This window comes from Anopheles ziemanni, chromosome 2 (genome assembly GCF_943734765.1).
Source record: "Anopheles ziemanni chromosome 2, idAnoZiCoDA_A2_x.2, whole genome shotgun sequence".
NCBI lineage: Eukaryota > Metazoa > Arthropoda > Insecta > Diptera > Culicidae > Anopheles > Anopheles ziemanni.
Genome location: NC_080705.1, coordinates 80,392,141 through 80,407,042, shown reverse-complemented (window position 1 = coordinate 80,407,042; position 14,902 = coordinate 80,392,141). Strand labels below are relative to the sequence as shown.

Sequence of the window (14,902 nt, the reverse complement as noted above, 5' to 3'; positions counted from 1 at the left end):
AGATCACAGAGAACGACACGAAGAACAACAACGATGACATCGAGAGAAAAACAAGACTCTGGACCGAAGGAAACTTACATACCACATCTGCCGCACACCCATATGAATACGTTTTAAATACTTATATCCTACAAATGTTGCAAACGTCCACCGTGGTGGAGAGATTTGTCTTGTGTTGTGTGCTCGAATTTCCTTATCAACCATGCTTATCCCGAACCGATGCGGGAAGACATCGCGAAAAGTACTTGAAATTGACACAAACAGCCCTTGAAAGCTGATGAGCTTATGCGGTGCGACCCGCGAAGGAGCGATTCACCTTACTGGGAGGGTTGGGGTGTTTGGAAGAATTGCCTCATGGAGGCGCCTGGTGGCTTACAGCCGTATGGCACTGGCTGCGTGCTTAATAAATCTAATACCTTACCTTAGGTTGGTTGCAAACTCTACACAATCGGCCAGGACACGGGCCCCAGCTCGGTGACCAAGTGTACAAACCTATCACTGGCGCTAGCGAAGAGCGGGGACGTGTCGACCGGTGTCTCGAACGCCGATGGAGACGCCTGGTCGTTCATGGCGCTCGGGTGGCCAAGGTCGGCACGGCCCGGATTGTCGGGAGGGATGACAAAATCGACACAAGCCTGCGTCGAACCGAACGATGAACTACTGTCACCCGCATCGAGACAGTTGATCAGTTCAAGCAGCGTTGCATCGGATGGAGCCGATTCCCGCGCGACATAAGAGCGATCTGATAAAAGCTCGTGGGAGTTGAAGCTTGCCGTACGGTTCGGCAGCAGGTAGGTGTCTGCGGTGCAACCATCTACCGGTATCGTTGGCACGTTAATTATCGACGAGCACCAGCGAACGTTCCGGGCGAGCGGAACCTGAACCGCAAGAACGTCGGCGAAACTCCACCAACCACCACCACCAACACCACCATCGAACAGCCTCCTCAGTGTGTGCCTGAGGGCGACGAAACCCGCAGTGGTTCGTTTTTTCCCCCTACGCTCTATCGATCGAACCGTCCCCTTCAGACGGCACCAGCTCGGAAGGGGCGGCTTTTTGACCGTCAAACACCGCCGATGGTCCTCTTCGGCCGACTCGGTGTTCACTTCCTGCTGGGGGGTGGCCGGGGGCGTATTGAGAAAGCATTCCACGGTGAACGGTGGCCACGGAATCGGTGCCCCACTCACCACGCAATCGAACTCGCCGCTTGGTGTCGGTGTGCTTGACGTGTTTCGGTCCAGCTCGAGGGTCGTCCCGGGACTTCCGGAAACTGCTGCCGGACAAAGCGCTGCCTGCACAAGCATCGTCGACATTGAAACCGACAGGATGGTATCGCTGGCGGACATTTCGTCTCCATCGTCGCTGTCCGGAATAATAATCGGTTTCATTTCCGTCCGCAGGGTAGGCTGGCCGGACGTGGCCGTACCGTCGTCGTCGACGCTTGGCTGCTTGCGATCCGTCCGGTCGAGGGAAGCGGACATTGATTTGTATGCGGCCGAGCACGTCTGCAAAAGGGACACAAAAAAAACGTTGAAATAAAGAATTGGAAAAGTAGAAACAAGAAAATCAGTGAAGCACCCGAATAAGTGAACGAAACAGAATTAGTTTCAATCACCACCGGAAACGGGAACGAAATGGAATGATGAAGTTTCTATTGGACTCTTTTTTTCTCCATGATTCAATGTGAACGTGAAAAGTTTTCCATCAGAAATATTGACGTTGTTAGTTGAATTTAAAAAGGAAAATGGTTGTTTGATGTGTGCAGTATTTTTATTTACGAAAAGGGTTATCCAATACAAATGAAAAAAACATTATAAAACACCCATTTTTCCTGCTGAGAAAAACCAATTTACTTTCGGATGGTACATCTTATGTATTTGAATGCAATCGGGTAACTTTCCTTCGAACAAATGGAACCAATCGAACTTCTTGAATAATTTAACAAAATGACCAAATACATCCGTAATAAATCGTGATCAGGTGCTAAATTTTAATAAAACTTTAATGCCATTTTCTTGTGTAAACACAACATCTTTCTTTGGTGCCTTTCCAGGGCCATCGCATTGATCGCAATCGTGCCGGTACAAATCTCTTCGGCGGTAATTCATTTCCCGTAGTTTTTTCCCGCGTGACGCGGTTTTTATTGCTACTTTATTTTGCTTCCCACAATTTACTATTTCCCATTGGGCTTCGCCGGGAGAAGCTGTAGTGGTAGCTTTTTTTCGCAAGTACTTCTTCCAACTTCGAACGTAACCAATTCTGAGTGCTTTTGTTTGAGCCCATCGCCGACGCCGCCGCCATTTGTTGTGGCATAAATTTGTGCAGAAACTTTTCCATCTCCGGCGGGAACTACGCAGAGCAACGAAAGGGAGGTGCACGTATCTTTGCATAACAAATTGTAGTGACACTTTTCACCTTCCCATGCTTCGGTAGAAGGAACAGAGAAAAAGGCGTCTGAGACAAACCAGAAGAACCTGGTTACATTCAAAGGAGGGCTGGCGCGTGGTAAAAGTTTTATGTTCCACTTCTTTGCCGCCAGCAGAAGGGCATTTACGGGCACATGAATATTTATGTGCGTAGCCAGGGGTCGGTACAATGCTCAAAAGCCAGTTAAGTGTCGTTGCGAAACCTACACGCAGGTAAAAACGTTGAGAGCACCCACTGCACTGCTTGGTTCTGTAAAGGGTTGGATCCGACGCCTCCTGAAGGCTACTATAGGCTCTCCTCCCCAACTCCTACTCAATACGTCCGCGACGTACAGAACGGTAACTTGTCGCCTAAATATCCAAGCTTGGGTACACGGGGAAACCCACCCCCTTGGGCGGATGGGCGGCAAGGCTGAATTGAGAGGGGGAATGGACTGCTACTTGCTAGTAGTTCATCCCCGAGCGTCTGTTCTCCATGTTAGGAGCGGCTCGAACCAGCGTCTGTTCCCCATGTTAGGGGCGGCTGTACACCCTGTCCTGGCATCCTACGGGACGTAAAACAGCTAGGATGCGTTGTTCCACCGACGAGATAGGAGGCGGGGGGAGAGGCCTTGCAAGCCACCCCCTGTACATTTACAACGAAAAGTTACCAAGAAGAAAAACCGATTTGGACCAATCATGCCCGACCCTCGCAACGGAAAAAGGACTACGATTGGAAACTCGGTACATGGAACTGCAGGTCTCTTACCTCACCCGGGAGTACCAGAATACTCGCAGAAGAAGTGAGAGCCCGCGGCTTTGAAATAGTAGCACTTCAGGAGGTTCGCTGGAAAGGAGTCTCGGAGCGCCCCTACCGTAGCGATTGCATGATCTACCAGAGTGGTGGAGACAAGCACGAGCTCGGTACGGCGTTCCTTGTTATGGGTGCTATGAGGAAGCGAGTGATCGGATGGTGGCCGATCAACGACAGGATGTGCAGGTTGAGGATACGTGGACGCTTCTTCAACCTGAGCATTATAAATGTGCACAGCCCGCACCTTGGGAGCAGCGATGACGACAAAGACGCGTTTTATACGCAGCTGGAAAGGGAGTACGACCGCTGCCCACAACATGATGTGAAGATAGTCATCGGAGATCTAAACGCTCAGGTCGGGCGAGAGGAGGCCTATAAACCTACGATTGGTAGCTTTAGCGTCCACCAGCTAACCAACGACAACGGCCTCCGGCTCATCAACTTCGCATCCTCGAGGCACATGAACATCCGTAGCACCTTCTTCCAGCACAAACCGCGTTTCAGCTACACCTGGAGATCACCACAGCAGACATATTCCCAAATAGACCACGTTCTCATAGACGGAAGGCACTTCTCGGACATCATCGACGTACGTACGTACAGGGGCGCAAACGTCGACTCGGACCACTTCCTGGTTATGGTGAAGCTACGGCAGAAGCTCTGCGCTGTCAATACACTGCGTCACCGGCCTACCCCACGCCTAAACACGGATCGGCTGCGAACACCTGCTGTTGCCGAGGGATACGCGTCAGCGCTTGGGGAAGCGCTACCGGACAACAACGCGACCGCCACGATGTCCCTCGATGACCACTGGCGTATGGTGGAGCGAGTCATCAGCAGCACAGCCGAGCAGACACTGGGCCATAAGCCACGTAACCAGAGGAAAGAGTGGTTCGATGACGAGTGCAGGCGGGCACTATCCGAGAAGAACGCAGCGCGCGCCCGAATGCTGCAGCGCGAAACCCGTCAGAACGTGGAACACTACAAACGACTGAGGACACAGCAAACCCGGCTCTTCGAGAGCAAGAAGCGCCGCTTCGAGGAGTCGGATGAACAACTGTTGCAGCAGCTAACTCAGTCGGGGGAAACTCGCCAGTTCTACAGGATGTTGAAGAAGACACGAGGCGGCTACACGCCAAACGTCGCAATGTGTCGTGACGAGGAGGGCAACATTCTTACGGACGAGCGAGAGGTGATCGAAAGGTGGAAGTGCTACTTCAACGGACACCTGAACGGAGCGGAATTAGGGGAGTCCAGCAGCGGCGCAGACAGAATTGAGCAGCACATTAGCCAGGAGGTAGATGACGAGGTGCTCCCACCATCCTTGGACGAAGTCACTAGTGCCATCAAGCAGCTGAAACAGAACAAAGCAGCTGGCAGCGATGGGCTGGTGGCAGAACTATTCAAGATGGGTTCGGTAGAGCTTGCCGTCAGTATGCACCAGCTAATTGTGAAAATTTGGGAGCAGGAAAGGATACCGGAGGACTGGAAGCTGGGTGTCATCCACCCAGTGTACAAGAAGGGTGACAGAATGGACTGTGCCAACTTTCGAGCCATCACAGTCCTCAATGCCGCCTACAAAATCCTATCCCAGATACTCTTCTGCAGACTCGCGCCCCTTGCTACAGATTTCGTCGGAAGCTACCAAGCTGGGTTTGTTGGAGGCAAATCCACCACCGACCAGATCTTCACTCTACGGCAGATCCTCCAGAAGTGCCGGGAGCACCAGATCCCGACGCACCACCTCTTCATCGACTTCAAGGCGGCCTACGATACCATAGATAGGAAGGAGCTATGGAAGACCATGCGGCAGTACAGCTTCCCCGAGAAGTTGGTTCGACTGCTAGAGGCCACAATGGAGGGGGTGCTGTGTAAGGTGAGGATTTCGAACATGCTGTCGGATCCGTTCGAATCTCACCGGGGTCTGAGGCAAGGTGATGGACTCTCCTGCCTTCTATTCAACATCGCTCTGGAAGGTGTCATGAGAAGCGCGGGCTTCGACATCCGTGGCACGATTTTCACCCGCTCTCTCCAATTCCTCGGCTTCGCGGATGACATCGACATCATCGGGCGGAACACTAGGACGGTGTGCGAGGCGTACACCCGACTGAAACGCGAGGCCGCAAGGATTGGACTAATGATCAATGCGACGAAAACAAAGTACCTGCTCGTCGGAGGCTCTGACAGTGACAGAGCCAGGCTGGGGAGCAGTGTATCAGTGGACGGCGACGAACTTGAGGTAGTAGAGGAGTTTTGCTACCTTGGCACTGTCGTAACTCCGGACAACAACGTGAGCTGTGAAATCCGGAGGCGCATTGTTCAGGGGAATCGTGCCTACTATGGACTCCACAAACTCCTGCGGTCCAGATGGCTTCTCCCGCACACGAAATGTGTCATATACCGCACGCTGATAAGACCGGTCGTTCTCTATGGGCATGAATCCTGGACTCTGCTCACGGAGGACGCCAACGCCCTCGCAGTCTTCGAGAGGCGCGTGCTCCGGTCTATCTTTGGCGGTGTGTACGAGCAGGGCGTGTGGAGGAGAAGAACGAACCACGAGTTAGCTGAGCTGTATGGCGAGCCGGACATCCTGACGGTGGCGAAGGCCGGCAGGATTCGTTGGTTGGGGCATGTCATGAGGATGCCGGACTCATGCCCCACCAAGAAGGTGCTCACCAGCGACCCGCCCGGCACGAGACGACGAGGAGCTCAGCGAGCTCGGTGGATGGACCAAGTGGAGCAGAACCTGCGAGACATCGGATGCGACCGGGGTTGGAGGGCTGCAGCCATGGACCGAGCTACCTGGAGAACGATTGGTGACCAGGCCATGTCAGCACGACGTGCTCAACTGCGAGCGGGCCATTGAAGAAGAAGAAGAAGCACCCACTGCGCTGTCGCTTCATAAGTGCCTGGTCGATTCCATCACACTACATTTCCCACCGCATGCTCTGCAAATGCACGCTTAGACCGATACCATTCATTATGGGGACATCTTTCTCTTACTTTGACGAGGGTTCACCGAGTAACTACCCTCTCGAGTGCATCCGGAAGGGGGTTGGTTTGTCCGGAGGGTGATGCATCCGCCTTTTCTCGTACCTCGACGGATGAAGTGTCCTGTCAACAGCCGTTTGCCGACCGAGTGGCAAAATATTATGACCATTGACGGGTGCTTCGCCTGCGGATGACACTCGAGTGCGGTCGGTTTGATGAGATGTTATTCGGCCATGCAACGGAATGTTCTCAGTCCGTTCTTGCAAATGCAATGACCACAAAGGACGGATGCTAGAAACATGTAATTGCTACTTACGTCACACAGTTTGAAGGTTACAAATACACCTTTAAGCACTAAGAAGATCTGTTCTTCACTCCATCCTTCAAGCGCATTCGAGTAGATTTATTCTAACCCCAAAAAACGGAGGGTGAACATAGCACTTTTCAAGCACCTTCCATTCACATCGCAGACATTCCAGGCACGTACGCTTCATGTTGCAAGTTTTGACAACCCCCACCATCCCTCAATGCAAATCGATTCGTCGTACGTGCTGCTTCCGCTTCTTGCGACTCCATATTTCTGCTGCCGAAGATGCCGAACTGCTCGATCGAACTTGTTTTTGACACGGTTACTTATCGTACACTGAAGAGTACTTAATTAAAACCAGTAAATTGAATCATGTGTGGGCGTATGGTACAATTTCAACAACACCCCAAATTTGCAATCCATTAAATGGGATGGAAAGGAAGTTCCAGGCTGCCTTTTGTCGCTGCAAGCTGGTCGATATATCGAACGCAGGACTACTAGATAGTCAACTGTCGAGTGAACCGTGAAGAACGTAGACAGAAAGTGCCTACTTCAGCTGCCTCTTCAACAATGTAGCGGATAGTTTCCATTTTATCGAATAGTTTCACCCGTTGGCGGCAGGTTTCCGGCTCGTCAGCAGCGGACGGTTCTTGCATTGTTGACGAGTTTCGTGTTCTGCCCCGAGGCGGACGACATTTCCGCTCGATTCGAAACATTTCCCTACGGAAGGGTGTTCATGCAAAAACTCCACTTCTGTCCCGAACTTGACCCGGTACACCTGACTCAGGCGCGCAATGTCATGGCAACCTTTGTCGGGCTGGTGGTGGCTTTGGTTCTAATTACATTTTTCGATGCGAAACGGTTACGTGCAGGGCAGCAAGGAAGGAATGGGTGTCGTCGGCGCGTGAAACTTATTTGGCTCTTCGAAAGCTGGAACTATTTTCGGGATGTTTGGAATGCGCTGCCGGTGCAGAAACTTACCATCGAATCATTGCCGGGGATACGGATCGGTTGTGGTTCCACTTTCTGCAAGCCGCTACGATAAGCCTCGATAAATTGTAAACATAGCTCCTGGAGGTCGGCCCGTTTCGGGAGCGTGCGAAGAAGAAACCTGCGAACGAGAGGTAACATTTCTACACGCGCCGGTTCATTTGCGGAAAGCGAACTTTCAAACCAAGAAGTAACAACAGAAGGTGTAACATGCATGCTATAATTATGGTTGAATCGATGTTAAATCAACTGCGAAGTTTAATTACAGAAATTAAATCCTTGCGGTAAGACTATCAACTTTCTTTTTCGGATCATTTAATTGCTCTAAATTTGACTGATTTAATACATTTAAAACTCGTACCACGGATGTTATTAAAGACAATACAAATGAAAATTATCTTAGAATTGTTAGAATGTTTGAATAGTTTAGTTTGAAAAGTAGTACTTTACGTCGAATCTTTGTTTGGCTGTATTTCAAGTTGGAGGTTTAATTTACCAAATAGATTCCTCCTCTGAAACAGTTTGATAACCATTTGTAAATTACTCAATATCGGGATTGCTACCATGGGAGTGTGTTTCAAAACTTAATCCAATTTATCAAACCCTCTCACTCATTGCAACATTCTGCAATCCTTTTATCAGCAAAGATACTGTCCTCCCTGATGGTTGCAACTGCGGATCCAAACTATTCCGATTGCACACTTGCTGACAATCTTTTCCTTCCGGGAATAGTTTCTTTCTTGGATTTGGTCGTTTGTTTTTTACAAACTTACCGCGTCACCGTATGGTTCGATCCTCGGACCGGCGCCATGACACCTGCCGCAACCGGACCCGTTCCGTTGCTCGCATAGGATGGGAAAACTTTTCGCAAACGAGCGTCACGAGCACAAAGGACACGGGGAAAATCGAACGGTAGTTGCGAAAGTGCAATCGTATCGACGTGCGTCCATTCGGTCGGTTCGGGTGCGCCATCGTCCGCGCGGTTGGACATTTGGTAGAGCGCTTTCCACTTGGCGTAGCACAGGATCAGCCGGCCGTACGTTTCCACGTCGTTCGAGCGGTAGATGGTCAGTCCGGTGGGGGTGGTGATCGGTGCGGCCGTTAGCCCCGGGTCGGCCGGGGTCGCTAGAAAGGCGGCAAAAATGGGCGCGAGTAGTGGGGCGTGCTCGGGGCTGGCAGGGACTAGAAGTAACGTCAGTTCGATGAATTCCGTCCGCTGGCAAAATATCATCCGTAGGCTCTCGACGATGGAGTGCGCCTCCGGGAGCAGACATGCGGCTGGCGCCGGAAAGGCCCGCGCCCAAAGTTGACCCTTCCGCTCGATCAGCTCCGCCATCAGGGTCGCGTTGATGTAATTGCTGCTCGCTTCCAGTGCAGTCTGCACATTTTGATGAAATCGACCATGGCGTGTGCGCGGTGATGTACGGAGGGGTTAAATAAAATCCAAGCGTGCACAAGATTGCACCACGATTAAACATGGTGCAAGTGCGAGCAGGAACAGATAAACAATTCAATAACAAAAAAAAGAGCCATAAAAATAGAGGAAAGAGGAACAAGAAAGAACGAAGCAATTAATTGAAATATCAACACAACATCAAACCGACGAAGATTTTTTCCTGCTATTGGCATTTCTTTCATTTAATCTCGGGGTTTTTCCTCCGACTACGAACTAGTTCGCTTTTTATGTTTCCCTCGTTTTGCGCAGTGTTTTTTTATCCACGGATTGGTTCGAAATCCTGCAGATAAGTTTTGGGCAAGGCTTTCCGACGCTGCAATCGTGGAGCTGCAGGCTGCGGCTTCCAAATGAAAAGGTGAATGATGATTGCAGAGGGCAGCCCACATCACAACAACCAAGCCGTTTGGGTTGGTGGTTCGTATCGAACGCGGACGAAACGGGTCCGAAATGTCGATTGGTGTTGACGCGAAATAGCCTCCATAATTTGTGACCGTACCGACGGATGCCAGATACGCCGCAGTCGATTCTGATTTGGCAAACGTCCTCGGGGCTCCGGCATCTGTTTGCCGGCGAGCGGTTTTTCTGTTTTCGACCGGGAATCAATGTAAACTTTGCTAATTGCTTTCGAGCGAGGCCGGGTTGGGCACGGTCGACTCGGATCGGATCCAGTTTCGTCCGTGTACACACGGAACTTTGCCCTACCGGGGTTCGTAATTAGCAGAAGTAAGGCACGGAATGGAATTATAATTATTTTTATCAGTACCATACGGTAGAGCTAACACTAAGTTATTAACGAGGGTGTTGGATGTTGAATGCTCAAAGTGAATTTACCCAAGGGTTGATTTGGATGTGCCGAGCCTGCGACGGATTGACATGAAAAGCTAGGATCATCTCAAATAACGGACCGATAATTATTTCCTCCATTTTACTTCTGGAGGGCGTCCCTAGTGATTTGAACCGTTCATGTTTGATTTCCTGCATGTTCAAAAAGAATATTATAATCACTGTTCCTAATTACAATGCTAATTTTATGATTTATCCTATTTTCTTTTGAATAATTCATTTAAAATTCGCAAAAAATATATCAGTTTAATCAGCATCAAAACCAATCGCTTGGAAGAAATTAAAACCGAAAAACCAAAAAACAATGTATCGAACCGTTTCAAACCAGTAACGCACTGCATCAAACATTGTCATGCGAAAACACTCGTACTATCTCATTTGCTTGCCCTAGCGGAAAGTGGAACCAATTTCAGACCACCTAATTACTTACGCAGTTGCAGCGATCGTGCGCCAACGCCGTGTCGCAATGCGATTGATTGTAGAACCGGCGAAGGATTGACACGAGTTGAGCTACGGTTGATTGATGAAGTGACCTAAACTTCTGTGACTGATTTGATTGTCGCGGAAATGCATGTTTCGGAACTGGGAGAGAGGAAGGCTAGGAGGGCGCAAACATCGGCTAACGATTCGCACGGAATCCGTCAAACCGTGGCGTGAGATTTTCGGCATGTGAAGTTTGCAATATACTATCCACACGATTCCGTTTCCATCCGGGAAGCTAAGCTTTCCAATATGGTGACAGTTTGGAAGTGGAAATCGCTTAAAATCAAATCGAAACCGTTTGCAACAATCCGATCAATGAAACGAGCGGCGCAAACGATGGCGTTGGGAAATATGTTGATTGATGTAATGTGTGTCGCCGAAGTTCGCATCAGTTGATGGATTCGGCCGGTGCGGATTCGATCAAAAAACCAACCCCGGTGGTCACAGGTCATTACGCTTACGTGGCCCGCGGTGGAAATCAATCAGTAAACGAAAACGGGGATTACCACTAGCCGAGCGTTTGCGATACGAGAGTAAAATGTTAATTTGTGGTGAGGTCAGCTATATCGATTCGAATCGATTTACGCGACTCACTCGTCGGCCCGGACAGTCACAGTAAATTGATGAACAGATTTTGGATGGAAAATCCAATCGATGAAAGTTAATTTTAGGAAAAAAAAATCTGCTTGTGCAGTAGAGGTCGAGTACAAAATCAAGGGAGTAATTGACCAGATGCACTTTATTAATTTTAAATGCAACATAAGCGAATCGAGTGATTGAAACATGATAATGCAATTTAATAGGAAGTGGTTATTTTTACAAACAGTATTTCAATTTGTTGTGACCAGACCTTTGCTAATGGATAAAGTGGTTGGGAATAGGTACAGTTTGCTGGTATTAGAATCATTAATGAAACTCTCATCAAAGAGCTACGGTGTATAGAATTTGTGCAACCTGTTCATGAGTCCAATGAGTTTACGTGTTCAAAGTTTGATTTCAATTTCAAAGTTTCAATCTCTTTCATCAGTGGCTTATGAATGCCCTGCGGGACCAGTCACGGAAATTGTGGGATTCAATTTTATAAATTAGTTGTGCATTCCACACGGCTTACGTTAATCTTATTTATTTTCGAAAGTAATATCCGTCAGTCCACGAACAAACGGAGTATCAAGCATGGCTGCTGAACTATAAGCACAGAAACAAAAAATTCAAGCTGAAACCAATCGTTTTAAACTAGGAGAAATAATTCCACATGAATCATTTTACTTTTCACCTTTCCATTTTTTTTTTCGTTCACCATTTGGAACAGCGCCATGTCCATTGGTATTAAACGCTAAGGGCAGGATTATTGCCATCAATGCCAATTTCATCACGCTCAAGTTAATTAAATTTGAACTGATTTTTCACGCGGTCTTTCCTCTGAAAAAGGGTATGGATTGTGAAACGTTTTAAATTTGTCAACAATTTATCCAATTCAAATAATTAACGGATACCAACATGAATACGGACTCTTCATGATAATGTTTCTGTAGCGAGTCGTTTCTTGTGAAGTTTGGACTAAAATAGCTTATAAATATATCATAGATTCGTTACGGGCTTGATTCGGATATTCTTTTACGTGCGGTGAAATAAAGTTTGTTAAACAAATAATCGGCTCCCATTTTCCCATTCAAATAAAAAAAGCTCTTTTTCCTTCTATTTTACACTCGTTACTTTCTACATCGGCTTAAACGGTACGCTTAATGTCTAAAATGGCAGTGTTAGAGCTAGTCGAAGGTAGAGACAGAGGCGGTAGCGAAACCGGAACGGCTTCTCCCGGTCTACCCTCAAACGTTGAACACATTCGGATGAACATTGTTTTTTATGCGTAATCAATTTTCATATACCTCCCACCAATTCCACACAATCCACCCTTACCAAGGGATAATGTGTATAGTATAATTTTGCAGCTACAAAGTATTGTACAACCACACGTTGTAATCATCATAATGTACATTAGATAATTTGTATGGACACTAGGGGTACATCTCCATAGCAAGGAATGTTTTACGAAAATCAAATTCAAATTAAATGGTAATTAAAAGTCCATCAGAATTAAAATGAATTGGATTAAATAAATTAGTTCAAATTTGAATGGTTTAATATTGATGGTTGAAGTGAGCTTATGTGGACATACGAAAATGTAAACGAATCCGTTTTTCAAACGCATTTTTTGAGCCATAAAAAGTAAGCTAAACACAATTAACGTTTGGAAAAATTTAAATTGGATTTGGATATTGACATGAAAGGAAAGATTTATATAATTGAAATAACCTTACTTTGAGAAAAGTAAAAGCAAAACTATCTAGAGGAATAAAACCAAAACGGAAATGGTTAATACCAGCTAGCATAATCTTTTTGCTATTCAATAATAGTTTCAAATCTGTTTCGAAGGTAAATAACGTCGAATATAATATAACAATGGTATGTTAGTGATAAGCCGGAAGTGTAAATAAAAAGGAAGAAGAAGAAGGAAGAGGAAAACAAAGAGTATCAACCATTAGCATGGGTTAATCCCTTACTGAGTGACTCCTATTTGTCGCAAAGATAATCCCCGCGAGTCAACAGAAACGCTTCCATTTTCGACTTGTCCATCAGCATTCCCCATAATCCGCTCGCTTAGTAAACAGTTCCTCTACTAGAGAAGCAGGGCAAGACACGAAGGGGCTCTCCATACATGTACCGTTAAATGGCTCGGGGGTGTGGAAATGGAAGGACAAACGAGATATATACACCATACACTAACGAGACTGACTGTGCGACTGTGAAGTGTTCACAAACTCGCCACGACAAATCCTTTCGTCTCGCGGCATCAACTCCGAGGTGACTGCAGCTGAGTCGCTTCAGGTCGCGTTCCCGCGAGGCAAATCCGATCGGTGGCAGGTAAACGAACGAAAAGGTACATACGATTCGCGCGTTGTTACAGAGCGAAAGGTGGACAAACAGCGAACCGGCCGGGCCGGCCTGTCATCGTGTCGGATTAACGCGTTTTCGAACCCGGGACGGTGTAACGCAACATCACCCGTCACCCGTTACTCACTCACCGGACGGTTCGCCGTCGTCGTCGTAGCAGGCCGTGGAGCGATGCCTGACAGCTGACGTTCGTCCGCAGCAGCCGGCGACATTCGGCGATGGTGACGGAAGAACTGCGCGACACACCGATCCAAGCTGAACAAATCGTTGGCCATCAGGTAGCTGTGGAAAGATAAATGGACGACAGAGAAAAAGAGAGAGAGATTCCGGTAGAGACAGGTCGGAAGCGTGGACGACGATGAAGCTAATATTCCCATCGATTGATCCGACCGTTGTGCGTGACCGGAAGTGTGTGACAGCGTGACAGATAAACTGTTTTGGCGCTGGAAACCTGCAGACATTGGCCTACCGTGTTTCGTTGACACGTTGAGCAGCCGGTACTGCTGGGAGCAGGCGAAGAAACGGCACATCGGAAGCGTTTAGCACCGTGGGGCAACGTGCGGGCAGGAAGTGGCCAGCCTGTGCATCGATGACAGCCTTATCCGTCCGACCGACGGCCAGCGAACGCCAGCGTTTGAAGCAGAGCAGCATCCGGACGTAGGATGGGATCGTTCCAGCCACCCCACCGCACCGTCCCGACCGGTCCGTAAGGATGGCCTCGAACACCGGATACAGCAGCATCGTGTAGCGTGGTTCCGGTGGCGTGCGGAGCAGCGTCAACGTCACCAGCTCTACGCTTCCGTCAAAGATTGCAAACAGATTGGTGACGATCCGGTTGCACTCGTGCAGCAGGACGCTCGGGGTGGCCGGTGGCTGCCGAGCGGTCAGCGTCTCGCACCGGAACCGGATGTAGTCCACCAGTATATCGATCACTGTCAGCTGGTAGCGGGAGTAGCTTTGTCGTCGCTGTTTCAGGTGAGTTTTCGGGGCGACACCAAAAAAAAAAGGTTCACGGTGCGGTACGAGACAGTTTGTGACCCAGATGATCCAGCGCATCCCGTCACGATGCATAGATTGTGGCAGCGAAAGGAAGGACGAGAAAAAGAGGCAGGAGAAAGTGTGTGAGAGCGAGAGAGAAATGTACTTATGGCACTGTGGCAAGAAAATAAGCGACCCGAAGCAAATGCATGTAATAATTATGATTAATGGTCCCGGTTCTACAATCGAGCATCCCGACGTTCGCCGAGGGGATGTCTACGAAGTGTGGCCTCCCACTTATTCTTATGCGGCCCCCTTCCTCCTCCTACCCTCTGGCCTCTCTGCCGTCCTTCCAGAAATTTGTTGAATGATAGATAGTGGCTAAGCAGAGATTTCGAAATCATTTACAGCTCGGAGCAGGTCTTTGGGAGGAGGGTGGTTCGGGAAAATCCCTGTCAGGGTAATTTTATATCCATTTCTCATCCAGACTGATATGTCGCTGTTATTGCATTGCGCTTGCAGCATTCTACGGAGATGGGAACACAATGCGGCGGTTTTCGAGACGATAATTTATTTATCATTCTTTTGAAATGCTACAACCTTGCTCCTTGCCGCATGCATGTCTCGTTCCTTGGATAAATGGAGTTCGGAAGGAAAGGTGATGGGAATTCATGAATAATTTA

The 14,902-nt window shown here is 48.5% G+C and overlaps 1 protein-coding gene across 1 annotated transcript in view; it reads right to left on the bottom strand.

The window, feature by feature from the left end:
* Positions 1 to 440: 440 nt before the first annotated feature.
* Positions 441 to 14,902, bottom strand: part of LOC131294487 (uncharacterized) — an 82,623-nt gene continuing 68,161 nt past the window's right edge. The window contains exons 3-7 of the mRNA XM_058322534.1: positions 13,711 to 14,207; positions 13,373 to 13,523; positions 8,281 to 8,885; positions 7,499 to 7,628; positions 441 to 1,505 (exon numbers count right to left, since the gene is read on the bottom strand). Coding sequence (XP_058178517.1) covers positions 441 to 1,505; positions 7,499 to 7,628; positions 8,281 to 8,885; positions 13,373 to 13,523; positions 13,711 to 14,207 — 2,448 coding nt within the window. The remainder of the gene's footprint in view (positions 1,506 to 7,498; positions 7,629 to 8,280; positions 8,886 to 13,372; positions 13,524 to 13,710; positions 14,208 to 14,902) is intronic.